Source organism: Corvus hawaiiensis, chromosome 15, assembly GCF_020740725.1.
Source record: "Corvus hawaiiensis isolate bCorHaw1 chromosome 15, bCorHaw1.pri.cur, whole genome shotgun sequence".
NCBI lineage: Eukaryota > Metazoa > Chordata > Aves > Passeriformes > Corvidae > Corvus > Corvus hawaiiensis.
In genome coordinates, this window is record NC_063227.1 from 247,591 (window position 1) to 274,053 (window position 26,463).

The 26,463-nt window shown below is 39.8% G+C and overlaps 2 protein-coding genes across 7 annotated transcripts in view; both read right to left on the reverse strand.

Annotated features, from left to right (window-relative positions):
• Positions 1 to 10,717, reverse strand: part of REEP2 (receptor accessory protein 2) — a 20,307-nt gene extending 9,590 nt beyond the window's left edge. The window contains exons 1-8 of one of the 4 annotated variants that reach the window (XM_048319931.1): positions 10,596 to 10,610; positions 10,157 to 10,229; positions 6,806 to 6,863; positions 4,867 to 4,943; positions 3,480 to 3,600; positions 2,801 to 2,914; positions 2,293 to 2,440; positions 1,848 to 2,005 (exon numbers count right to left, since the gene is read on the reverse strand). In XM_048319931.1, the coding sequence (XP_048175888.1) occupies positions 1,848 to 2,005; positions 2,293 to 2,440; positions 2,801 to 2,914; positions 3,480 to 3,600; positions 4,867 to 4,943; positions 6,806 to 6,856 (669 nt within the window). In that variant the 5' untranslated portion in view covers positions 6,857 to 6,863; positions 10,157 to 10,229; positions 10,596 to 10,610. Of the gene's footprint in view, positions 1 to 1,847; positions 2,006 to 2,292; positions 2,441 to 2,800; positions 2,915 to 3,479; positions 3,601 to 4,866; positions 4,944 to 6,790; positions 6,864 to 10,156; positions 10,230 to 10,595 lie in introns of all 4 variants that reach the window. The other 3 variants (XM_048319930.1, XM_048319928.1, XM_048319929.1) reach the window with 3 other exon arrangements.
• A 6,608-nt stretch (positions 10,718 to 17,325) lies between these two features.
• The window catches only part of KDM3B (lysine demethylase 3B), a 50,694-nt gene continuing 41,556 nt past the window's right edge, over positions 17,326 to 26,463 (reverse strand). For 2 of the 3 annotated variants that reach the window (XM_048319717.1, XM_048319716.1), the window contains exons 18-24: positions 26,062 to 26,152; positions 25,845 to 25,975; positions 22,565 to 22,684; positions 21,923 to 22,062; positions 21,409 to 21,585; positions 20,680 to 20,814; positions 17,326 to 18,673 (exon numbers count right to left, since the gene is read on the reverse strand). In XM_048319717.1, coding sequence (XP_048175674.1) covers positions 18,593 to 18,673; positions 20,680 to 20,814; positions 21,409 to 21,585; positions 21,923 to 22,062; positions 22,565 to 22,684; positions 25,845 to 25,975; positions 26,062 to 26,152 — 875 coding nt within the window. In that variant the 3' untranslated portion in view covers positions 17,326 to 18,592. Of the gene's footprint in view, positions 18,674 to 20,679; positions 20,815 to 21,408; positions 21,586 to 21,922; positions 22,063 to 22,564; positions 22,685 to 25,844; positions 25,976 to 26,061; positions 26,153 to 26,463 lie in introns of those variants that run through there. The other variant, XR_007206936.1, reaches the window with a different exon arrangement.

Genomic DNA, 26,463 nt, shown 5'->3' on the forward strand with positions numbered 1-26,463 from the left:
AGAAAGATGCAAGAATGCAGAGTGAAACTAGGACAAAACAACTACAACATGACCCTACTCATGTCATCTGTTGTCTCAAAAGACTATTTAACCATTCCTTTTTTTTCATTGAACAAATCACTCAACATATCCATCAAATAGCAATCAGGAGAAGACATTCTAAAACAGGGTATGTACGGCAGTAAAATCAAAGCCAGCTGTCTAAACTAAAGGTTAAACACAGATATTTCTAACTGGTAACATCTACACTTGCACTGCTCTACTGCTTCTTAACTTCTATCACCAATGCAGCTCTCTAAAAGCTGTAGAAACATCCTGAACTAATTTGCATGCTTTACTTCTGTGTCTTTCATTCTAGATACTGGCAAGAAGAGCATTTATTCATCTATGATGCATTCAGCCCTGGTTGGCAATCTCAGAGATCTCAGTCAAAGACCTCCTACAAGTCCTACATCTGACCCAAAGATCCAACAGTCTGTGCACAAAAATCAATACGCCTGCAAAGGGCTTTATTGGCATTTCTGTATTCACAATAAACAGCATATAAGAGTTCTTTCTGTCTTTTCACAATTCCACTTTGAAAATTCCTCACTAGGAAGCATCAATTCAAATTTTGAGCCTCTTGTTTCCCTGCTCCTGTCTAATATAGTAGACAAGAAAGAAGAGGGGCTCAACTCAGAAATAAGCCATAGGAAGATCTGAGTTAAATTAAAACGCATCTTTGGACATAGATGTCCATCCTTGGAGAAAATCAAAAGCCACCTAGACCTGGTCCTGGGAACTGGCTCTACACGAGCAGTGGGTTTGAACCAGATGAGTTCAGAGATCCCCTCCAACCTCAATTATTCTGTGATTCTCTTACAAGGAGTACTTAAGCACATGCAAAGGTTTCCCATACACTATAAAAACAGGTTAACAGTATAACTTAAAATGATGCTCTAAGAAATTACTTTCCTTCAAATTATTTAATATTTAGCCTGAATAGCTTGACAATGTGAGTCAGTTATATAGCATTCTTTATCTTAGATAAAAATGATAACATTAGAAGTCCAAGCTGAATCAAGCAAATAGGACCCCAACTTCATAAAAAGGGAGAAGCATTTTATCATGTACAAATCAAACCATAAGAAATACTCAAGTAAGAGTCAAAACCTGGAAAGCAGCACCTCAAAAAGCATTTTCTACAAAACACACCTGAAAACAGCTGAAAAAAATACTGCTAAGCTTAAATGATTCTTGGACACAACTGCATTTACTTTCGTGTACGGTTTATTTTAATAATAAGAATTCATCTCCCATCTGAATGGCTGTAAATACCTTGGATCATCACACGAACATAAGAAGAAGACAACTGAACAATCACTAGTCACCGAAACTTCAAGACAAAACTCCAGGAATGGGACAGGTGGGGAGTGGTGTTATTCCCAATATCTAATGTGTCAAAGTCAAGAGGATACACAACTGCTGCATTTTAGATTAAGAGAAAGTGACTGTCCTAGGGATAAATGTCACTATTACGTATTCAGACTGTAGCAGGCAGGAGAGAGGACATTGTCAACAAAACATGTTAAAAAAATCTAATGCTCCACCCTTCAACACAAAACCCAAATGAAAGAAAAGCTGGGTTCTGGCTTGTGACAGAGGCTTACAGGCATGATAAAAGTGCAAAGCTAGAGACAAGTATAGCAAGTAGATGACAAGTCCACTGATGTAGGACTCAACTAGCAAAGACAGTCCAACAAAATTTATATATACAGCTTCTAAATGCTGAGACTATGAAGCTGGAGCCTTCCAACCAAGCTCACAAATCAATGTCAGTGCTGGAAATTATCTATACACCACCTCACCTCAGCTTTCACCACCTTTTTAGGAGTTTTGAGACTCTGGGTACGTTTAGGAAGTTTGTCTCCTGCATCTTCATCTGATGGGTCTGTTCTAGTATCTGATGGGGTTCCGTTAGACCGATGTGCCACACTGCTCTCCTCTCCTGAGGAGTAACAGGAAGCTAAGGAACAAGAGAGAAAGTTTTAGCAAATACTTTTAAAGAATCATATGGGGCTTAAAATGGCCCATCCTGAAGGAACTCACGACAGAGAGAAGTCAACCATCCTGAATAACGATAATGGGAAAAGTACAGGGATGTATATTAAATGAGAAGGCTCTAGGGAAGACAGTGCAACTTCTCCCAGATAATCTACAATCTTGTACTCCCTTCTGAGACCCAAGGCTCAGGGGAGCCCTCCTGGCTCACCATGCGAGGTCTCATACAATGGCCCAGCAGGTGCTCTGTACCTGAATCTTCAATGGTTTCCAGAAGACTCGCCCCAGAGGGGTGCAGCTGTGGATCACGGCTCCGCATATGCACAGTATCTTCATCTCGGATCAGAGTGAGATCCTGCATGCTGAAACTTCGAAGCTTCTCAGACAAAACTCCCTGGCCCTAAGAGGACATAAAAATTGGGGTGAAGGGCACTTCACCAATCTCATCTCACATGGGATCATTCATTCAGAAGAGGAGGAAAGGTGCCCTATTTCCCACAAGGGTACTCTGAAAAAAAGAAGGGAAAATGTATGCTCCCAAGAACAATAACAAAGAGGTTAAAGGAAAATCCACTCCACTCCCCCTCTACTTTTTCTAAGACAAATGATGAGATTAGCTGCAGGGCAAACTGGAAGGAAAGAAAAGTAGGTTGGTGCCAAACAAATACTAGTATCCCTAACAGACCCACAGCACTAACTGCTGGTACACAAAAATAAACTGCTGGAGAATTCCTGAATGTTACAGAAGGCGTTGCATTACCTTTGCAGCTGCAGTAACTGCTGCATTGGCAGCAAGGTTTAACCCTCTCTTGCCAACTCGCATCATGGTTTCATAGCTCTTGTCACAAGCCTGAGTAATGTATTCATCAATTTCCTAGGAATGCAACATGGAACATGGCATTTAGCTCCTCATTACAAACATGATCAAAGTCTCCCCATCATCACCCTTAAAAACACAAAGCTCATCTGGACACTTTTTTTTCAGGCTACTAGCATCTGGTGTCATTGATCACATAACTCGAGTTTCTCTGCTAATTACAGAAAGCATCTAAACGCAACTTTAAATTACAGTATGCTATTTCCAAATTGTAACAACTGAAACAAAGCAGTTACTTATACTGACAATGTGAAAAAACAGACTGGCTACAGAACATGCTGCTCCTATCGTGATTCAAAGGGCTTAACTACTCACAGTAACTGTAAGGGCTCATGACACTGGGTTAGCCAAACATGCTTTCTAAGCATTAGGCAAACTATTGGCTACATTACAAACTTCAGTAAGCTGCAGTATGACATCACTGTCAGACACAGAATCATTCTACATTCACTAAGGTCAGCACAAGCAAGATTCACCGATTTCAGTTTTTATTGTGGCGTAACTGAATTAGAAGTCAGTCAGTTCCCAGACAGGTCAGTATCTTCCAACAACAAGCAAGTACCTTCTCCTTATTGGAGAGCGTTGGGTGCACAAACTTCCTGTAGAGGACACTGGAGCCCTTGGTGTAAGGGGAGAGCAGCCAAATCACAAATGCGATTTTCAGCTCGAAATAAAAAGGAAACCTGAGAGAAAGAGGAAAGAAAAAAAAAAAGAAGAGGAGAGAGAAAGATGGAGAACTGGAATCAAGATCAGCACAGAGACAGATGGAGATAACTAGCAGAGAGCAGCACAGGCAGAAAGAGCGTAGGCAAGGTAAAGGCTCAGAAACAAGAGAATCAACTATTCGGGTCAGAAAAGCAGAACCCTTTTTAAAGTCCTAGGACATACCTTCTTCGAGTATCATTTAGTCTTTCATCCATAGCCATGAAAACTTCACAAACAGGGCATCTCTCAGCCCTGCAAACACACCAAATTACAATCTGATAGCTACTCTCATCATTCTGAAGTTTCGTCAGAGAGCATCCAGTGGATGTTAGTATTACATTCGCTTCCATTCTCAATTTCCAAAATTTTCAACTGTTTGTCTTAATAATGTCACGTTCCTGCTAAGGCTGATGGCTGTTTCTGAAACTTCCAGTAGGTACTCCTCAGATAAGACACAAAAGCAGGGCCAGTGCAGATGAGAAAGAGCAGGCAGGACGTAAGCCTGTCATCTCCAACCCTTACACAATAAAGTCTGGGAAGATACAGTAGCAGAGATTGAAACAAGTGAATGCAAATTCTCTAGTGACTCAGTACGAAGAATCTTCAGGAGTCCTTTTCAAGTATGTGAACAAGCTAAAATTCTTGTACTTTTTTGATCTTTTTCTGCTTTTCAAATTTTATGCAGGTAGAAACAAAGCTGCTGAGCACTTTTGTAAGGCATGTGTAGTCATTTCATGATTCTTTAGAAAATGAAACTCTTGACTAACATTGTTTCAGAGATGTATGCAAAGCTCAAGCACTAAAGCAATGAGGCAACTGAAGATATTTTGTTTCAAAGCTTCAGTTGAAGCCACATAAAAGGCTGTCAAAGCAAAATAGGTCCCTTCCTTCTACCATTTTTTAAGGTGCCTTTTAGACCATCATTTTTCAAACTGTACCAGTTCACATTAACAGCTTCTCAAAAATATTTCAAGTTATGAATGGATGAAGATCCTTTTACAGATACTGTGCATTTACCCTAACTTTCCAAGCAAAGGAGTGGAAACAGCTAAGATAGCCGCTACTACCCACAATACTTAGAAACCTGCCGACTCTTCACAGGGATTGAAAACTCCTAAAGGGGAGAGAGTTTATTCTTAGCATCCTAACACTTCTCCTCTCTGCTTAAAAAAAGGCAAAAAAACCAAAACAAAGATACAGCAACAACAACAAAAAAGTCCCCAATGTGCCACCAAGGAACTCACCAAGAAAGAACAATGTCTGTGAGTGTTTCTGCAGTGGTGAAAAAGGCAAACACAATCCAGTACATCATCCACTTCACCTGCAAAAGAGCAGTCACTCAATGGACATACATCAGAACCATCAGAAAAAAAAGTGAAATGTCCTCAGTATAAATGACTCATCTCCACACATGAGGACGGATTCAAAAAGAAGGCATATATAATCTGTAATGGAGAGGGCCACATACTAAATGGTACATTTTAGTCTGAGAAAACACATAGGATTACTGTGCTCTAAATAGATAAACACAGACAGATGCATTAATGAATGCATGCCCTGTAGCAACATTATGATGCAACAGTGTTAAGGTCCCAAATGACCTATCCAAAAAGATTTATCAGTTAACTTTAAGAAGTTATACTCTCCCATATATTATGAATACAGTAAAAAATATATATACACACACATATATGTAAAAGTTTAAGTTTCAACTGCAGCCCTGTATTTTCCTGATGTAAAGTTTTCCTAAGGAAAAAAGAAAAACAACAAACCAAGAAACATATTATTTTGCTCTAACTCATTAATAAGCATTCTTTGCCTTAATCATTACTCCCAGAAATTACACAAGCAATTAATTTTTCTTTTTAAATAAGGGCTCACTGAGAGAGGTAAAAAAGCAAAGAACATGCCACATCAACCTAATCTTCTTGTTTAAGGTTTAGAGTATACGTATGTACTATTATGGCATATTTGTATGCCTATCATCTACCTCTCTACCTCCTCACACCTTTATCTGGGGCAGTATTTCTTTCAAAGCACAAAATAATTCCCCCTAACAAACACACATGCACACTCTGCTGTTTTGGTAACTGGTTTCTCAGCTACAAGCCACTTACTCCTCAAGAGGAGTCAGCTGAATTATAAGGAAGATTGCTAGTTTTCTATACTGTTGAGAATTAAAAATAAGCATAAGTAGCAGATAAATGAAGAGGACACCTTAATTAAAAACAATTTAACACTCTGTGTCATCAAGAATGGGAAAAAAGAACTAAACTGAATCAGGGAAATGCCACATATTAAATCCACACATTAATCCATATATTAAAATTACATGAACAATTATGTTCATATAATAATGACATGTTGACAATCCTCATTACAGCAAATACTATAAAAGCAGGTATTTCCCCAAACTTGCATGTGTTGGAAAATTTGGTGATTTGTTCTTGAAAGACCCTCCACAAATTTCTCATAAAAGAAAATTAATCTGCCTCCAGCTGCTCTAACACAGTGAACAGTTTAGAAGGTAATTTGGACTACTAAACATTATTTCCACTTTATTGTAAGCTTTCTTTTTCAGAACAGAAAATAGCAAAATTTGTATTGTATGGCTCTCTCCTGCCTTTTTTTTTTCTTGTATTATCAGTTTGGACAAGACCAGGTGTCATTTGGCTGATCTAAAGCAACTTTTCGAAACAAACGATTAAGTCCTCGGTGCAGCAACATGAACCAGCTCTTGTATGAAAAAGTGCGTGAATAATGATAAATCTAAGTTTGCAAAAAGGGATCCAAAAGGGTGAGAGATTTCAGAGAAGCTCAACAGCAGTAAATCTTATTTCAGCATTAGGCAAAATGAAGGTAATAATAATAATAATAATAGCAATTAGCAAATACCTACATATATGTAACAAAATCAAGATTATGGGGTTTTTTCAGAAAAAAAAAATTCACAAGTGTAGCAGAATTCTTAGGTTTCCATAAACCTGCGCTAGCTATAGTGCTTTCCTTACAGGGCAGAGTATATGAAGTTTCTAAATAGTTTCTAACAGGTCTAAACGAACACTTAAAGAAACAAAATTGTCAAGGATAAAAAGGAAGGGACTATTGAGGATTAACAGTTGGTTAAAAAGAAAGAAACAAAGGATAAAATAAATGGCCACTTCTCACAATGAGGAAAGTTACCAGTGGAATCCCACAGGAATCAGTGTTGAGATCTGTGCTGCTCATCTTCATGAAACATCTGGAAAAGGTTGTGAATAGTAAAATGACAAACTGTGCAGAAGATACTTTTCTATCCAAGAGATTAGGTAGGAGTTGATTAAAGAATTAAAAAAGAGGATCTTGACTGATCTTCAGTTGACATTTTGTCTCTAAATGGGCTTAATTATAAAGCAATGAACTTACAGTGTCTGCTTTTTCTTAGTGAAAACTATTGCATTTACATACATTAGCAGATGTCACTCAAAAGGGGTCACTGTAAGCAGCCTGAGTGTAAGCTTAGTGCTCATTTTTCACTCTGCTAACAGAATGCTCAGGAGTATGAACTGAGAACAGAAAACATTGTTTCGTTACTGCTTAAAGAAACTTCATGTTGATATCTTTGATACTGGACGCAGGTCTCTTGCCTCAGTCTCCTTCTGTCAGCCTTCACTCTATGCTCTAAAGCCAAAGAAAAAAAGAAGTATAGCTCTCAAATAAACCAGAAGGATCCAACTTCTAGTTCTAGAAGTCCCTGCAGATGACCAGAAACTAAAAGAGCAGAAAGCAGATGGGAAGAAGCACTATTTTTTTTTTCTTGTGACAGATTACAAACACCTTCCAAAACTGAGGGTTAAATGAGGCTGCATTTTTTTTTTCAATCCACTAAAAGGAGTCAGGTCTTTGCTGCTCAACCTGATGATCGCCAGGTTCAGTTAATGGCACATATATAGTCTCCCCAACTTGTGCCAAGAACCTAAATGAATTCAGCAAGTGCAAAAGCATAACTGGAATGTAGACTTGACCAAAGCTGAAGATGACATGTAAAAAGAAAGAAATTGCTTTTAGGACAATCTGAGCTACTAGAAGCAGTTTGCTGCAACTGCTCAAGGACTCATCCTGAATTTTTATCATGGTGGTAGAGAAGAGTAAATTTGCACTGTATTCTAATGCCACCGATAGACTGTTTGTGGTAGCTTGGTCTGTCAACTCAAGCTTCAATACACCACTTTAGCACAGATACACCTGTAAGACTTTTCTCCACCACCAAAGCCTAATCAGTGTTGGTTCTTAAGCACTATGACCTAGCAGTGGTACATAAAACAGCTGGCTTTGAAAATGGGCAGTACAGCATTCAAGTTTTCTGACTTTTCACATGAAGAACAGTTTGAACAGATATTGGCCCCTTCTGCGATGTTTTTCCCCCATCTTTCCACTTGTGTTGAGAAGGAAGAAGTGCTTCAAATGTAAGTGAATTAGGCAGATGGGAGTCCAACATCTAACTGCTTATTTCTGATGCAGTCCTCTCAAGAAGAAATAATTAATATGTTAGTTTTAGCAGTTCAAATACATTTTCTTGAATCACTCCAGCAATTTCACTGAAACTAAAAACAAGATTATATTTTCTGCTGCAGCAATCCAGACTATCTACTTCAGGAAACCTATACTGCTGAATCACTAAACAAAACCCAAAAATTAATGCCACGCTTTTCCACATCAGCCCTAGTGGAGCTTACAACCAAGCCATCAGTTGATTTTATTGTTAAGACAACCTCATGATACTCAAGCACTTAATCTCACTTCTGCTTGTGGATGCCTCATCCCTGGAAGTGTTCAAGGCCAGGCTGGTCAGGCTTTGGAGCAACCTGGTCTTGTGGAAGGTGTCCCTGACCACAGCAGGGGGTTGGAATAGACGCACTTTAAGGGCCTTTCCAACCCAAACCATTCCGTGATGCTGTGATTTTTCACCAGCAGATTAAGTAAGTCTTGCAGCTGCTCAGGTAACGCTCACCAAAAGAAAATCGGATCAATAAACATTTACATTCTGCAAAGAAATAAAGCATTTATGTACCTCAACAGCACCTACCCACAGAAAATAAGCAGGTAAAGAATGCCAGTTGTTTTTAAAAAATGAGGGTTTGAGGGTTTTTTTCTCACAACAAGTTCTCAATAAAAAGATTTGAAACTCTGAAATCTGTCTTCAAGTTCAGATTCTGTAACCGGATAAAATCATTCTGTTACTGACATTCATGAACCAGAATAAAATTCCAGGTAAAAAATACACATTTTATGCAACAAATAAAGGTCACTGGCAACTGAAATAAAAGAAGCAAGGAATGCCAGAGAAGACAATAGTAATATGATACCACTTAATACATAACTTCAAAGGTAATTATGAAGTCACAGGATCACGTGATTCAGATAGTTTCTTTTGTGTTTTTGTTTTGCATTTCTAATATTACTACTAATAAACTTTAAAGTTTAGTAAGGCTCATCAAGACTGTCTCTTTAATACTCAAAACAATTTATTAGTTATCAGTGCCTCCTGAACATTCACATTTCAACTTCTCTGCTGAGGCCAGTATTGAAACAAAAACAAAAATCAAACACTTCAGGCCAGATCCTGCAGTTTGTAAAGCTGTCCATTATGAGCGAGACTCTCAGGCCAGTTGGTGTCTCCTTAAAAACCTGTGGGCTGAATTTTCAGCCAATGCACAGGAAGGGTCTAGTCAATGCTAGAGAGCTGAAGCAGCATAAGCCAAAAGAAGACTATATCCCACAACATTTATTACTGACATGTAATTTTGTAAGGATCAAACAGAGACAGCTGAAGGAAGTCTCAGACTGCATCATAAAGTAATACTGACAGATTATATCCTATTCACGCATATTACTTCTACATCACATTATTCTTTGCTCTACGTAAATGGAAACTCATCCCACCCATAAGAGAAATAGGTCTTGTCTCAACTGATCCACTTAGAGCGTCCCTTCTGTAAGAAAGCAACACACCACATCGCAAAAAAACATTTGGTGTTTTAAATACGGTAATTGTAACAACGGTGTAGAGAGAGAGAGAGAGAAACGGTTCCAGAGGGGAAAGAGAATGAAGTTTTGACCAACATAAAACACTGATCACAAGCAAAGTTGATAGGCAGCCACAAACCAAGCAAGATTATTCAGCCCTTTGGAAGAAAACAAAAGTAGTACTGAAAAAGCAGTAAAGGACGCAAAGTACGAATAAAGTTACAAGAAAGAACTTGTCCTGGACTTTCATAAGCTTCCAGATTGCAGTGTTTCCCCCACTTTCCCTTCCTCACTCAGCATCTCCTGAGAAAAAACAGCCCACGTTTACGGTTTGAAACCTCCCATTTCAGTAAGCATCCTTCCTTGGCAGCTCTTCCAGAGACCACTGGAGCTGCTGCTCCGGAGGCCTGGCTGACCCGAGCCCCTGCGGAGCCGGAGCGCCATCGCCCCGGGGACAGGCCGGGGGCTTCCGAGGCGGCCGCGAAGGACGGGGCGGGCGCTGCGCCGGCACGGCAAGCCCGTACTCACATATTCCTTTACGTTTTTCGTCTTCACGGCCTTGTAGGAGGAGTACGCGGGGTAGAGGGTGCCGAAGATCAGCCTACGAGAAGAACAGACCCCTCAGCGCCTCGCGGCACACCGCCCCGCCCCCGGCCGCAGTGGCGGGCACTCCCCCCGGGATGCCGGTGCCGGCGTGATGCCGGTCTCCGGGCGGGGCTCAGCCGCCCTCACCACGGCACCGCCCGTGGGCCGCCGCAGCCCGCGCGGACCCGCCCGTCCGCGGCCGCAGCCATCCGCAAGGGCGCCCGCCCCCCAGCCGCCCCTTCCCGGGGCGCGGGGTCCCGCGGAGCAGCACCGACGCCACCGCCAGAGCCCCGCTCTGGGCCGCGGTCCCCGAGGCGCACCACCGGGGAAGGGCCCTGCGCAGCGGCCCGCGCCTCCCCGCGCCCCGGCCGCACGCACTCACACCACGAGGCGAGAGATTATCCAAGAGACCATGGCGGCGCCGGGCGCGGCTCAGGGTTGAGCAGCTGCGGGAGGCGGCTCTTAAAGGGCAGGTTCCTGCAGCAAGCGCAGCTCCGCCCCGTGTGCTCGGATGGGAGGAGCCGACGCGGCGGAGGGAGAGGCCGCAGGGCCCCCAGCATCCCGCCCCGCTGCGGAACCCTGGCGGGTCGAGCTGTCCGCCCCCCGCCGGGGGGAAGCCCCGCGTTCGCTTGCACCAGGTCGGGAGGTGCGGCGGGAACCCGGCAACGGAGCCCCGCCTGCGGAGCGGCAGCAGTGAGGCGGACAAGTGCCGTTGCTGGAACGATAGCAGAGAAGCAATATGCGCAACGTGAGGAAAATGACAGGACAGTGCTGAAGTGAGATCACGGGCACTTGGGAAGACAGAGTAATAGAGACCACAGAAGAAGCCATCTTCCCTCCAGTTGCGTCGTCCAGGGAAGTCCAGACAACAGCTGTTACACGCTGCAAACAGGATACAGAGTTCAACGGCTCCAAGTTTCACCCAAAACCGGATGCAAAACAAAACTCAACTTGCCGATACTGACGTTTGCGTTATCAAACCAGAAGAATGATGGCTGTTACTTGTAGTTTCCAGGTTATTTCAGTGTTGCCAGATACTCTTCCTCGAAATGTCAGTTGAGAGGTCAAGGATTACTTTGTTAACTACACAAACAAGGCTGAACAGTGTATGTGTGTGCGTGTCAATACCCTTAGTGCAGGGTGGGAAATGTGTATGCTTAAGCATACTGGAGTGCCAGAAATTGTTGTATTTTAACAGCTCACCAAGGAATATTGTTAAGAGAATCTTCCTCCTCAGTCAATGCCCGAGTTCATTACTGGGTCCCTGGGAGCCTGTATGTATATTACAGTCAAGAATTGGTTAGGCCCAGTACACAGATCTCTGAATCATACTGAGATAACCATTACATAAGCTGGTTTTTAATTAAAGAAAAAAGGAAAAAAAATCGCTAGAAATCTACTATAGTTCTTCAGCTAACCAAAAAAAAAAAAAACCAAAAAAACCCAACCAACCAACCAACCAAACCAAACAAGAAAAAAACCCCACCAAAACAAAAAAACCCGAAGGAAGGCACTATGGCAAAGTCTCATCGGTTGCCGAAGAGTCTTTATGAAAAGGAAGGAGACCAAGGAAAGAGTCAGAACAAAACCAAAGAGCTGCTCAGGAAGAATTTTCTCATGAATGCGTGAAATTCAGTATAATGAGCAGTGATGACAAATACAAAACATTGACTACTTCCGCATTACATGCAAGAGATGAAAACATGAATGTCTCTACAGACAGTGACAAAGAACATTTTGTCACAGTCTGCTTTTGGATATGAATGGCCACAAAATGATTGCATAAGGGACTGCACAATTTACACCACTGATGGCATAACTGACCTACTAATAGGATAAAAGGAATCTGCTTTCACACACCCAAGTAACACAAGCACGCAAAATGCTCAACAAAATAACTGTATTTCTAACTGCATCAGTTTCCTATCAGTGACCAGCACAGCTCTGTTACTTGAGTAATTTGTTCGTGCTTGGGTGAGTGGAAGATGCAAACAGAAGAGGGAAAATGCAGAGATCTGGTGAGTAACACATATGACAGTGTGAGAACGCTAAATAAGTGCTGCTTGGATAAGTGACACCTAAATAAAACGTGCCTTAGTGTTTTAAGCTATTTAATGTGCCAAGGGGCAGTATGAAAATCTACAGTGCATTAGACACAAATGGTGGTAAGAACAACAGAATCTCAACATCAGTAGTCTTGTAAGTGGTGGCTCACTGTTAAGTAGCATGTTGAGCTTTAGAACAACTTTAGGAAAGGTACTTTAAGATAGCAATTTACATTTAGCAATAAGAACCTCAATTTCTTTCCATATCATAAACAAAAATGAAAGATTAATTCATTAACTTACCTTTCCACAAGGAGAAACTACTGGTAGTTGAAGGGCTGGTTTTGGGAAAAGTGTCAGCTGCAGGTAGGTCAAGTAAAACTAAAAATATTTATTAGTAGTATTCTTTCTATTAAGTTATTAGTAATACTGTATAATGCTGTGTCATTAAGACCTTAAGACCCACCCAGGAAAGCAATTCATCAATTGTTTTCAAGTTAAGGCTACATGGTTTTTTTGCAGATATGCTACTGCTGAAACAACTCATGATAAACTTGTGTTCTACAAATAGGTCCAAATAGGTCACCAAATACCTATCAATCTGCTATGGCTAAACAATAAGGCATGGAAAACAAACAAGCTGTTCCTCGAATAGAGCAGCTGAAGCAAAGCTACACTAAGAAAAATGGCAGGTCAGATCCAGAGATCCTGCTGAAGCTGAGGTTCAGGCAGAAGCTGCTGTGATGAAGAGGAACAGCAATTCATCAGGGCTCAAGAACCTAGGATTCCCTCTGGAAAAGTTTAGCAGACTAAATAAGGGTCTTAGGAATAAAGGTGAAGTGGAAGAGCACAATGGGAATCCTCTCTGCAGCACAAAGGTGTCAATTGTAGGGGAAGAGTATCAAAAGCTGGAAGAAGTAAGGAAAACAGAAAAAGCACAAGCTGACACAGCCAAAAATGACATTGTAAGAGCTAGGGCTCTAGAACTAGAAGTTGTTCTGAGAACACTTCTTTATCTGTTTTGCTTTGTGATTGAAAGCTGTTCTCTTAGAAGACACCTTCCTAGAGGAAACAGCTGTATTTTGTTGTATCCAGCTCTTGAAACTTACATTACCATTTTCCTATTAGACTATATAAAGGAAAAGATAAATGAAAAAACGCCTGCAAGGCAGGGGAATGAGGGAGATGAGAGAGAAAAGTAAGATGACTTCTGACTGGTTATTTTTCAAATGCCTGATGGGGATGTGCAGCTCTTTTTCAAAGGTTGAAAATAGGGATCTTACAGACACCGCCAACTAAGAGGAAAGAAGCTGTGGGCTGATTTCAGATTCTGAGATGCACTGGAAGAGAGCAGGCATTGGCATGCATCCCAGCTATGGGGGGTAAGTTTGGGAAAACACTAAAGATGACAATCAGAAGATTCCTCACCAGTAACCAGAGCCTGGAAGATGCACTGCCAACAGGTCCTTCTGTGCTATGCTTCACTCACATGTGTAGTTTCACAATCATTTTCACTGAACACTGCTTACAAGATGTGCTTGATGCATGAATAAATCACTAGTGTGTCATATACCTCAACCAATACCTCTGACCTGTAGAAGCTCAGAGAGCTATCAAAGGGCTATCAGGAGTGAGGAAGGAGAAGGAAATGATACATACAAGGGAGCAATAGTTTTAAATACTATCTATGCCTCATAACTTTTTTTTTAAATTTGGATTGTAGGTAAATTCAAGTTACTGCTAACAAATCTAACTCTGCTGCTCCAATTCTGATTCCACATCCTCAGGTTTTACAAAAGGCCATCTAAGAATCTTTCAGAAAAACAACACATGGAACACAACCTTTGATGTATTAGGTACTTATTTTTTTCCTATATTTATGTTGCCTGGTTCAGTTGTCTCAGAGTAAAGATTTAGGTTTTGTAAAGTTAAACCTTGCATGCTGTTGCGTTTTTATTCAGTATCAAGAAAAGGAAGTTTTTTGGTTGAAAAGAAGTGAAGTCTTCACACTGGGGACATTATGGGGACATTACACCCTTGCATGGCTGAGCACACACCAAATTTCAGTATTGTGAATGCAGTCTAAATTCACTCGGGCAGACCAACAGCCACATATTCCTGAAATCTTGCTTCTCTTGTCTGTAGTTCCACAGGACACTGGCTAAAAGGCTGCCCGAGTTTGAAGCCTATATTCAAAAATGGTGCTGCCTACTATCTCACGCACCTCCATTTAGTAATGGCAAGAGAGCATCAAGTAGAACAAGTGTGATGACTGCAGCAAACTATATTAAGACATGTAACTCAAGTTTTTCTTCTCCCTCTGCTAAAACCCCTCTGATTTATGATGTCTGCTTTAATCTGCTTACATTCTAGGTAACATACCAGCTGCCCCTTAAAATCTGTAATTAGAAAATACTGTGATAAAAAATACTGATTATATATCTTCATTCAATTTTATAATCACTTTGGCTGGCTACTTGTGGTATAAGTGCTGTATGATATATGTCAGAACTAGTTTGTGGTGGGTACTGGAGGGAGAGGATTCTCCTCGTAAGAGAGAATTGTAACACATGTCCACACATAAATGTGTATGAGATGGGCCCCAGGTTAGCTGTCACTACTCAGGAAAGATAGTGTAGTCATGACTACTAGAAATCTTAATGCTTAGCACTATTAAGAAATGCAGCAACAGGAATCTCACCACAGAAATGCATGGTGAATACACTGAAAACCCTGCACATACCGGGATCACCCTCGCTCAAAGATGGGGTAGCTGAACAAAAAGCAATCACAAGAAAATCAACAAGAACTATCAGAGGCACTGAGCAGGTTCTGTGCAAACATTATACACTCTAAACCTGTTCATCTTGGAAGAGAGATGTGTTGGGTGACATAAAGGAACTATGAAGCTATGAAAATGGCCAAAAACAGTTCCAGTAAAAATGGCTCTGGAGCCCAGTTAAATTACAAAGCTAACAAAGGTACATCTTTCAAACAAAGCATAATTCAATCTTGCAACTCTGTCAAAGAATGTAGTAGAAGCTCTAAATACAATTACTTCTGGCATCACCACGACAAGACTTGCAGCAAGATTCACAGTCCAATTCCAAGCACCATAAAATGTCCCTGAACATGTACGGCTACAGCAGGGAGCAGAAGCTAAGTGTGTTTGAAAGGAGACAAATGCCTGCAGTTGTCTGGGTTTTATATCTATACATGTATAATGTGTAATGTATAATATATACCTCCATAAGTATATGAGCATTATATATTATCTATATACATAATATATAAATATGTATCTGATTAATATTAACTAACAAAAACCAGTGTGTTTGCAGATACACAATACGTGAACATTCTGTTTCAGAAATTCTGAAATTGCTGTCAGTAACAACTAGATTTTGAGTAGTTGAACAGAATTCTAAGAGCTGACAATTACCACCTGGCATCAACTGAAGACTTTCTCTTGGTGTAAAACAAGCAAGAAGTATGAAATGGACTGTGAAACTACATAAAGTTTGTGCCCCATATAAGAAAAAATACTTGGAAAAACTTGCCAAAAGAAGCAGCAGTTTCCATCTCCTGTTACGTAAGATCCAGATAAAGGATAAAAGTTTTCAAATTTAAGTTACTGGAACTGATTTGCCAGAACAGTTTACAAATTCTTCCTGTCCCCATCTGCTCTAAAGTCTGTATTGCCGTAAACCTGTTGGCATGAGTCCAGACAAGACCACCAAGCTGATCAGAGGAACTGAGCAACTCTCACATGGGGAAAGACTAAGAGAATTGGAATTGTTCAGCCTGGAAAAGATAAGGTCTTTCGAGTAACCTAACTGCAGCCTTTCAGTATCTGAAGGAGCTACAGGAAAGACAAAGAGGGACTTTTTACAAGAGCTAGTAGTGACAGGACAGGTGTGGAATAACTTCAAGTTGAGACTAGAATTAGATTAGGTATGAGGAAGAAATTCTTCCCTGTGAGGGTGGTGAGGCCCTGGCACAGGTTGCTCAGAGAAGCTGTGGCTGCCTCATCCCTGGAAGTGTTCAAGGCCAGGTTGGATGGGGCTTGGAGTACCCTGGTCTAGTGGAAGATATCCCTGCCCACAGCAGGGAGGGCTGGAACTAGATTAAGGTCTCTTCCAACGTAGGCCATTTTATGATTCTATGATAGTTCTTAATTTTAATAATCCCTCTGATTTTGGCTGAATATTGCTTTAGGTTAATTGTACTCTATGCTTAATAAAAAAGGAAATTCAAGAGACAGAAGCAGTACTTGATAGACTCCAACTAAACAAAGGTTTAGCATGAGATGCAAAACTCCTGCTGTAGATCACTGCATTGAAAATTACTCATGCTACTGTATTAGACATAGCCAAGTCCCTGCCTTTTTGATCTTTATCCAATTCTAATACTTATATATACACACACATAGAAATGAGGGAAACACCTCAGCTATAATTAATCTGTATGCACAGAGTGCAACAAAAGAGCACAAGAATTTGTACACAACGTAATACAGTGAAGCAGAATGATTCACGTGTCTGGAATAACCCTTTTTATCTCTAGTGGACTGAATTAGCCCATATTCACAGGATTGCTGCAAGGCTATAAGGCAGCAAAAGCCTGTGACTGGACTTTGCACCCAATAACCAAACTGAGAAGCTGTCAGTATGCCGCATGTCAGTGAACAGAACTGCTGCCGCCATCACAACCTCCAAGGTCAGAAACCACAGAACTTTTACCACCCTATCCGCATCTCCAGTGGAGAGGGCATCTCTGGATCCTAACCTGTTAGGAAGATAGTGAGAGATGGGGAGCACAGTACAAGAGGTGTTTTTTATGACAAGACAGATCCTCTACCCAAACTACCTCGAAGAATCAAAAAGTGGCAGGCAGCTTGGTATGCTCCCAGCACATACTTGGGATGCCAGGCTAAACCACATGAGCCTTCTGGTCAAATACAGCAGGTCAAAATTAGCAGGCAGCCTACACTACCAGGGGCAGAGGCTGAGACAACCTCAAGGCAGGAAGATCAGTGTACAGGTATGAAAGAAACTGCCCAGGCTGTTACAGTAAATGACTTTTATTTTTTAAAAAATGAAATAACCGTGAACATATTAACAGGCCTGCAAGTGGCACTACAGTACAGCTGGAGATAAGGTCAATACATTTCCCCATGTACCCGGACAATGAAATCCATTGCATCAATGCTGACATTAGTAAATTCTGAATACAGTTCTATCAAGCAGGAACATTTTACTTAAAATAGTTCTGGACAAAGTTGACACCAAAAGTTAACTTTTCCTTCACTTTGGAAAGGATAGATGTTTTATAGATGTTTTCAGGTAGCACTGGTATTGGGTGAATATTGCCTGCAGTCACCAGTAAAGGGAGAGATGTACAACATCTCCATGTGAGAATAGAGTTTACACTCCTTTTTACTTCTCATTCTGAGGAAGCAGGGTGGCATAGAGAGAGGGGGGAAGATAGGTGAGGTAATATGGGCAAGGGAGGTGGGATGTCAATATCTGTTCAATTCTCCTTTGGCTGTTTTTGTGCTATTTTGGACTGCTTTCTAAAAATCACTTCTTGATTTTACTGAAAGGAAGACTAAATGTAATACACCTTTCCTTGAAAATCCAGGAACAATTGTGGTACTTCAAAAATACTAAAAATATCTACTTTCATGAAATATTAACTGTTTCACTACAAACCTATTTTTTCACTAAATACACAATTCTCTTATTTCTGGAGTCTCCCGGGGGGAAAAAAAAGTGAGTTCTCCCTTTAGTTCTGCAACTCTACAGTGTCTAGAGAAACAGCTAGAAGAAGGGGAGTGCAGAGAATAGCTTTATCCTTTTCCTTGGCCTGTATCTCACATGGGAAGTTTGTTTGAATTTCTGCAGTTGGTCACATTCCTTCAGCAGCTATCAACAAAGTCTGCAGTAGGACAACCCACCTCCAGCATGTTCTGTCTAACTTTGTGGAGACTAACTAGGCATGAGGGAAAAAAACATCCACACTCTTTATACCATTTCTAATCATAATATGCAGGAACACCAAGTGGTTTCCATGTTCTTTCAATTTGCAAAAGGCCACAGGAAAGGGACATGGCACCTTTTAGAATATGGAATTCTGCATTTAACAGTGCGACCTTCCATTAGACCTTCAGTGTTGAGGCAGCGTAGAAAACAGTGGCTGAAGAGTGTGTGTAATACTGACCACACCAGCTCTCAGTGAGAAGCCTCTGCTCCTGCAGAGGCAGTTGTGTGCAGTCCCTGTATATACCGTGAGCAAAAGGCTTCCTTGACAGGGCATTTGGAATTAGCAATTCCTATGATCTAGCTAGTTTGGATTCATGAGCTTTCAGTGTGCCAACAGCATCTTTCACTGCATGGTAGATAATGTTCTTCACCTGCAACAGGAAAAAAAAAATCAACTTCTACAGACTAACAAGGAGAGTCTTACATATCTACGCAATCAACTTCGACAGCTGAATTTGTAACAGTTGGCAAGTATACACAAAATATATACTCTTTTTGCTTCAGGATATCAACAGCACAAATTTTAACTGTCACAGATGACAAGTATTTTAGATACTGCACTGATTTATTAACTCATTTTCTGGTCACCCAGCAACGTATTTTTACTCGTGTTATTTTAAGATAATTCCTTCTTCTGTGAGAGCTAGGAGGAAGTGCACTATGAAGTTATATATATGAGTTTATTTTGAAAAAGTCCTTGTGATCCAAGTCACTTACAGATTCACATGAATCAAATCTAAAAGATGCAAGAAAATCATATGGTTTAATCCTATGAAAATTAAGATGATGCAACAAATCATCCTGTTGTCTTTGCATGGAGGCTAGAAATTCTTCGAATTTGTGAATCTTGCAGAAAGACAAGCACACGATGAGAAATCCACTAGTATTCACTGCAATCTTTTTCACGGGTTACCTATTTAAGAATCAAAGCTCTGTCTTGTTTCTGATTTTTTCTGAGCTAAGTTTATCCGAATTCTGTTTCCAGGTGTTGAATGGAACAGTTTCACCTCCTAAGTGAGTGGCTCAATTGCACTTCTTCAACTAACTGCCAAGCACCATAATCTTTTCCTGATGTACATGTGACCTCATTTTTTGGTATCATTTATGTGGCTGTTATTGTCTCTGTGTATTTTTAATATATATAAATATAGACAGAGGTTTATATAAAAGTATACATTAAAAATTACAAAAAAAAAAAAAAAAAAAAAAAAACTCTGAGGCAAATACAACCAGTATTCCTTTTCACAGGAATATTGAGTTGCACTTTGTGGGTTTTTGTCTCTTGGGTTTTTTTGGGTTTGTTTGGTTTTTTTTTTAATAACAAGCACTACTCATTTCCAAACCTCTTAATTTACAGAAACACTTCCACATTTGTCACATCATCACAGCTGAAGAGGTACAAAGTTAGAAGCCAGAATGAGAGCTGATCCTACTTTTGCTTTCCTTTATAATCCTATGAAAATCCACACAGAAATTTATAGCAAACTTTCACTAAATTGGTATTAGAGAATTAACATGGTAGATTTCTGACATCCGTGGGTGGCATCCTGGAGAGTGACTATATATTGTGTACTTACTTTGATGAGGACAGCCATTCTGCAGATCTCCACCCTCCTTTCTTTTACATGCATGTGATTACTGACACACAAAAAATGCTGACAACAAAATTTGCAAACTGAGCACATACTAATGCTTCAGAAGCATTAGACAAAATTCAGCAAGATCCCCTACAGTCTTCTCTCTGTAGAACTTACTGTCTTATATCCAATGTACTTGTGTACCTATTATGTTCTGTGCATAATTATTAGTTGAAGCAGTCACACTTCCTCAAACTAAAACACATTTAATTTTAGGACTAACATATGTTGGATAAGACCTTAAAGATCATCGAATCCAGCCACAAACCTAACACTGCCGAATCCACCACTAAACCATATCCCTGACTTAAATAAGCCAGCCTTCACTTTCAGAGGAGTTTCCCTATAGGCAATAAAGAAACAAACATAAGTGTACTTGGTCAAATAAACATCTCTCTTCAAAACAAAGCATTGCTCTTTCAATTTTAATAGTGTTTTTTTTTCTTCTGGTCTGCTTTGCTGTCATTAGGATTCAGCCATTCAAAAACTTATTAATACCAATGCATGCCATTAGTCTAATAGGGGGAAAGTTCTCTGGAAATGCAGAAGTCTATTACTAATTTTTGTTTACATAATACTGTAGACAGAAGTATTTAAAAATTAATTAATGTACCTATCAAATGAGAACCTCCAGATTTGTGGGAAGTTGTTACTCTTCCCTTAGCCATACATTTCTGGTACTGAACAAAGCTGGCAAAACACAGGATATATTTAGTGTTTACTGACATAATATCGGTTACCTGCAGTTTATCCTCATGGTTTGTATGAGTATTAGACAGGTGCCTGAACTCCTGGGTCAGACGGAAGCAGTGCTTCACATGTTCAGGAGATACAAAATCTTCTGCCACTTTAATGCAGCTGTACAAATTATGGACCTAAAAACCCGTATCAAATGACTGATATATCAAGACAATGAACCATACAAAACAAAACAAACGAAACACCAAAATGAAAACAAACAAACCTCCAAACCCCAAAAGAAAGAACGACAACAACAATCACCAAAAACCAAACCCCCAAAAAACCCCAATACCCCCCCATATATTTAGGCTCTGCCACATTTACTCATCAGAAACAGAAACTGACAGAATTGTATCTAATAGTAAAACCAGAACAAAATACATGACATCCAACAGGTTTCCCTGTTCTCCCACAAACATTAGCATTCCCTAAAGCAAGTTCTCTTAACCTTTGAATCTGGTTTCCTTGGCTGAGGTTTCATTACACAGAAATGTTTTCCCTCCATTCACCCCAGCTTTTCCCCCCTGCCCCGTAATTTCATCAGTTATGTACACATCATTCAGATATTTACATAACTTATAGTAATGTAAGAACTGCATATGTAGAAAACAAAATCTTAAGTGAGCAATATTAATTACCATAATTAATTAATTATTTTCAAGCTGCAGTTCTGTTGCGCCTCAAATTCAATTCTATTTGTCAATATGGCCTAGAGTTGGTATAGTTACCTGATGGGGTGCACCTGCAGGAATGAACACTGCATCGCCAAGGAACTGCACTATTGCCCAGCCTTGCACACCATACTCATCATATAGTCTCTTACGTAAGGTCTGGTCCAAGTACCAACTTTGGTCATGAATGGGGTCATGATCTGGAGGATTTTCTTGGCCTTGTTCTTCTCCAACCTAGGGCCAAGATATGGGGTGGAGGGAAACCATGACACAGCACCTTGATATTGCTGGCTCACAAAATGGTCTGTACCAAAAATCGTAACAAACAATTTCAAGGTAGAACATTATTTTAATTAAGGTCATTTAGGTCTTAAATAGCAAGGTGCATTAGTATGAAGATTCCAGACCAGGCTGAAAACCTGGGAACATAGTAACTATTAATGCCCTCAAAGACAGAAGTGCAATACCTATCTATGCACTTGACGTTGATAGCAATTTGTATCATTCAGCTGCTATAAGCAAGCTAGTCAAGGAACCCTGTAAGCTCAAGCTTTCTTTGTAACCAGCATACCTTCCGGAGAAGTTCCCGTATCTTTTCAGCATCCTTGGCAGCATAAATGTGCCACAATGCTCCAGGTTTTTCTCTTCCTTCATGGATTCGCTGCTTTGTTACATCATCAGCATCTCCCTCATCAATTGTTTTCAGAACTTCTGAAAGGGGAATCCATGTAAAAGCAGTATGATTACAAAGCTGCTCATTTTTGACATAGAGAAGAGGAAGAAGCATTCTGAGTTACTAAATTCAGTCACACTGCAACTGCTGCATCATACAGTGCCCCTTCTAAGCCCACCAAGCTTCATTTTAACAGAATTCAGGGAATGTGTCAAGTGACAGCTAATCACAAAGCTCAGTCATGAATTTAAACTGAACTATGGTTATTCAAACACAAGGAGAAGAAAGGGTAGTAATGTAGTCTTTCCCCTCCTTTCTTCAGGAATGTACCTAATTTCCAGCAAAACTCTGCTGCTCCCACAGTTGGAAACTAATGAAACATTACTGCACTTTTAATTACGTGCTGCAAATGCAGCAAACTGCCTTGTATACTTGAATTACTTATCATAGATATGACAAGCTTAAGCAGTAGACACAGTCTCCTTTCTCAGACACACAATTGAATTTAGTGTACAGAAAACAGCTTTCCTCAAGCATTACCATCGTCATGGGTCCCTTCCCCAATGGGAATCCCAACATACACCATGACGTTAACAGCATCGGACACATCCAAGTGCAGATTTGTGGTACCAACTCGTCTGTCTTCTGCAGTAATTAAGCCTACAATAGAGTGCAAAATAAAATCAAATTCTGTGACTAATCTCTTATAGAAATAACCTACCTGAGAAATCTGTCTAGAATGCTAACTTTGTACAGCAATGAGAGCAGAAACCAAAGTCAAACAGCAACTGAAGTAGGTATATTCGTGTCATGTGTAGCATAAATAAAAAGTTTACCGATAACTGGTATTTTAATCTTACAGGAAACAGAAGTACCAAACCTAGTTTTCAAGTCATGAGGAAACAAGCATTTTAAAACCAAAGCCAGAACTTGTACTTCACAACTTTGTCTCTCTGAGGGTCATTTATACAGTCCGTACTAGAGAACTTAGCTATCATAAGCACAAAGCAAGTCTTCGTTTGCTTGGAGGCATGAGAGAACTGCTTTAAGTGGCATTAGCATCCTACTGTGTGGAGCAAGTCATTGGACGGTTACAAGTATAAGCCTCCAGCAGATTTTTATTTTCTCATACTAAGCTGTAAAATCCATGACCAGTTGAATTCACAGTAGTTAGTGATCCACCCATCATTAGCAATTCAGATTACAATTCAGTAAGGAAAAACACCTGCAGATTCAAGTGCTTGTACCTTTATACACTGAAGGAACTTACACCTCTCAAGTGACTGAAAGTAATGGAGAAAGATTTCAAATGTTTGCTTAATTCTTTCACCTTCTTATTAACATGTTCCTTTTTTTTTCCTCTGGCCCTTCAGTAGCACCCTCTCTTTCTACTTCTGCTTAACCATCTCTAGCAAGTAACATGGCAGGAAATTAGAACATTAAAAAAAATATATATCTTTGTATCAGCAAACACTAACAGAAGTGTGCCCACAAGAGTTTTTAGGATCACCATCATATTTATCGATTTTCTGTTTAAAATACAAGCTTCTGAAGATAGAACTCAACTCACTGAACAGTACCTATCATAACAGACCAGAAACAGTAGCTAATATAGACAGTTTGTAACATGAACTTTAAAAAAGCACACCTAAAATACGAACATGGAGAAACACAATACATAGGTCCAAAATCCAGGCCAGACAAATTCACTGAAGATAGGTTAATTGTTGACCTCAAGGACCCTTACAACCTCCACCTCAAACCTCTGCTTTGCAAGATGCAGCAGGACAAAAGGGAAGAATGACACTTTTAAAATTAATTGTTTGCTAATGGTCTAAGTCACACAGAGTATGCTGGGAAATACAATTACATCATCAATGGCAAGTCTCATGTTAAACAGTTCAAGTATTTCTATATAAAAATTGGTCAGTATTTAAGGGTCCTCTAGACAAAAGATTTCTTCAAAGCTAACTTCTATAAACAGTCCTTTTATTTAGGTAACTGAGTATCACTACGAATCAAACGTCATGAATTTTGTATCTTAATGCTTTAAAATGCTAAGCCCATGAAAGACTTTGCTATTGTGAATTTTTTTCACCACATACTCTGCAAACAAAGCCATATATTTACAACCAAAATACATTTAAGTTGCTAGAAATGTTACTCATATTCACCATAGACAGAATTACTATTTTTATATTGAGGTCCACCCTTTAATTTGCCTGTCAAGCAGCTAAGAGCAAAAAGATACAAAACTAATTTTGAAGACAGACCTAGCTAATTTTTTTTCTTTTAATTTCCAAGTAAAGAGAGTGTAATACTTTCTCTCTTTGGACCAAGACCTGTATGTCTAAAAAGGATCAAATAGTAAAGAGTTATGATCTACACTAAGAAAAATACCATCAACCCTGCCTCCACAAGCTCTGATAAAAAGGAAAATAGAACTTTGACATTTAAGAAAAATTCAACAAAATGAATCCATTCCTTCCATTGATAGCAACTAGCAATATACAGAAACAAGTCAGCAGTGACTGATTACGTTCCTTCTTGCTGCACTCTTATTTATGTATTGCTTGATTACATTATAAGCTCTTTGGTGTACGGATTCCTTCACTCAACTTACATGTCTAGTAGTACATAAACCAAAACACTGAACACTGTTAAATACTGGAATAAGCTCAATTTGCCTAAGCTGCAACAACCTATTTAACTTTTATTTGCAATGTCGTACTGCTTAAAAAAAAAAAATCCAAAATAGCACCACATCTCTTTGAGAACTGCAATATGTTGGCTCACAGCTTAAGTCTAACCCACATTTGGTTACCGAGATACAACATTCTTAAAATGATGAAACAGTGAAAAATCTTCCATGTCCTTGGGTGAGTTGTTACTGTAGGTGTAACAACAATCGGAATGCAAAACCTTAAAAAACACTGCACCTGTCTCACCAATATTCAAAGAGAACCACATAAACTACATTAGGGTAAGTTTGCTTCCACATACTTGCTTTGCGAGATGACTGCAACTTTTTCCTTATCAGTATCACTTGACATTTTACAGCATATACAAAAACCAACTAGTCTAAACGTTATTTTATTCTAAAGCTGCAAAAGTATGTGCTTCCAAATCAATCAGTTATTTAAAAACATCCTGTAACAACCATTGGTTTTAAATTAAAAGTCTACAAAACTTGCTTTGGGCCATGACCTCAAAGTCAGTACATTCAGGAACTAAAATAATTCAAGCTGACATGCTTTTTTTGTTCACATATCCTCCACACAGCTATATTACAATCATCAGAAAATGTAATGCTTCACAGCCCCATGTAGGTTATGTGCTCAGATATATGCTACTTACCTACTAAATAATTAGCCTTAAGAGGACAAACTATCCAATTCAGGTAGCTGAACATGGTGACAGTTTTGTTTTGCATATTGTCAGTGGTCTATTTTATTAGACATGGATTAAGAAAATTACAACTCTGGTTGGAAACATGAATTCACAGGTTAAAGTGCCCAGAAGGTGGGTAGTTTTCCTCTTAAACACATCAGTTGGTCTCAAAAAGATACTAACTTTTCCTTGAACCCTGTATTGGTATTATGCTTGTTAAATGTATTACAAATCGGATATACAAGGCAGAAAAGGGCACATCTGACAGAGAGAGGACTAAGTAAGAATAGATCGCAGGACTAAATGAAAAAAAAGTAACAGCAGGCTCTAGGATAAGCACAGAGTTTTGACTAATGCCACAGCCATGTATTTGCCCTAAGTATAATAGAGAGTCTCAAACCCCAGTATCTGCAGAACTATACTCACATACCATACGCATTGTACATTTTGGGACCCAGGTCAGGACGGACAAAGTAGCTTGGCAGCCTAGAAGCCAAATTCAGTCTGCCATCTCTCTTGGTATATTCAGGAAGAGGAAGATTTTCCATCAAGTCCTCAAATCTAGAGAGCAAAGAGAGACAAAGGTGGGTTATCCTCCTGTAGCACCTACAGCAGTCCTGTCAGCACTGATACTAAAGGTTACTTACCTGGTAGGCATCATATCTCTGAAGTCCTCCCCTGGAGGCCAATCCTTTAACTTTAGTACCATTGGCTGACCATCATCTGACCTGAGCCGTTCTGCAAGAAACAAATTAAGATTTCTTCATGCAGTATCTTTTTACCACAGCCCAATACCTTGTTAAAGCTGTAAAGGGTTTCTGCACCTCTTATAGGGCACAGCAAAATGGATCCTGGTTTTGTTTTGGGCTTCCAAGCATTGTCATAGTATGACCCACAGCAGTTTAGCAAGTATATCTATCGATAGATACAGGTATAATTACCTACAGCACAAGTTTGACAGATCTCGCACAGCTGCTAAGTTTTAGAATAGTTTTTATTCAGCTTCGAAAACAAGCCTTTCCAAAGCATTCTTCCTAACTCCTTTTACC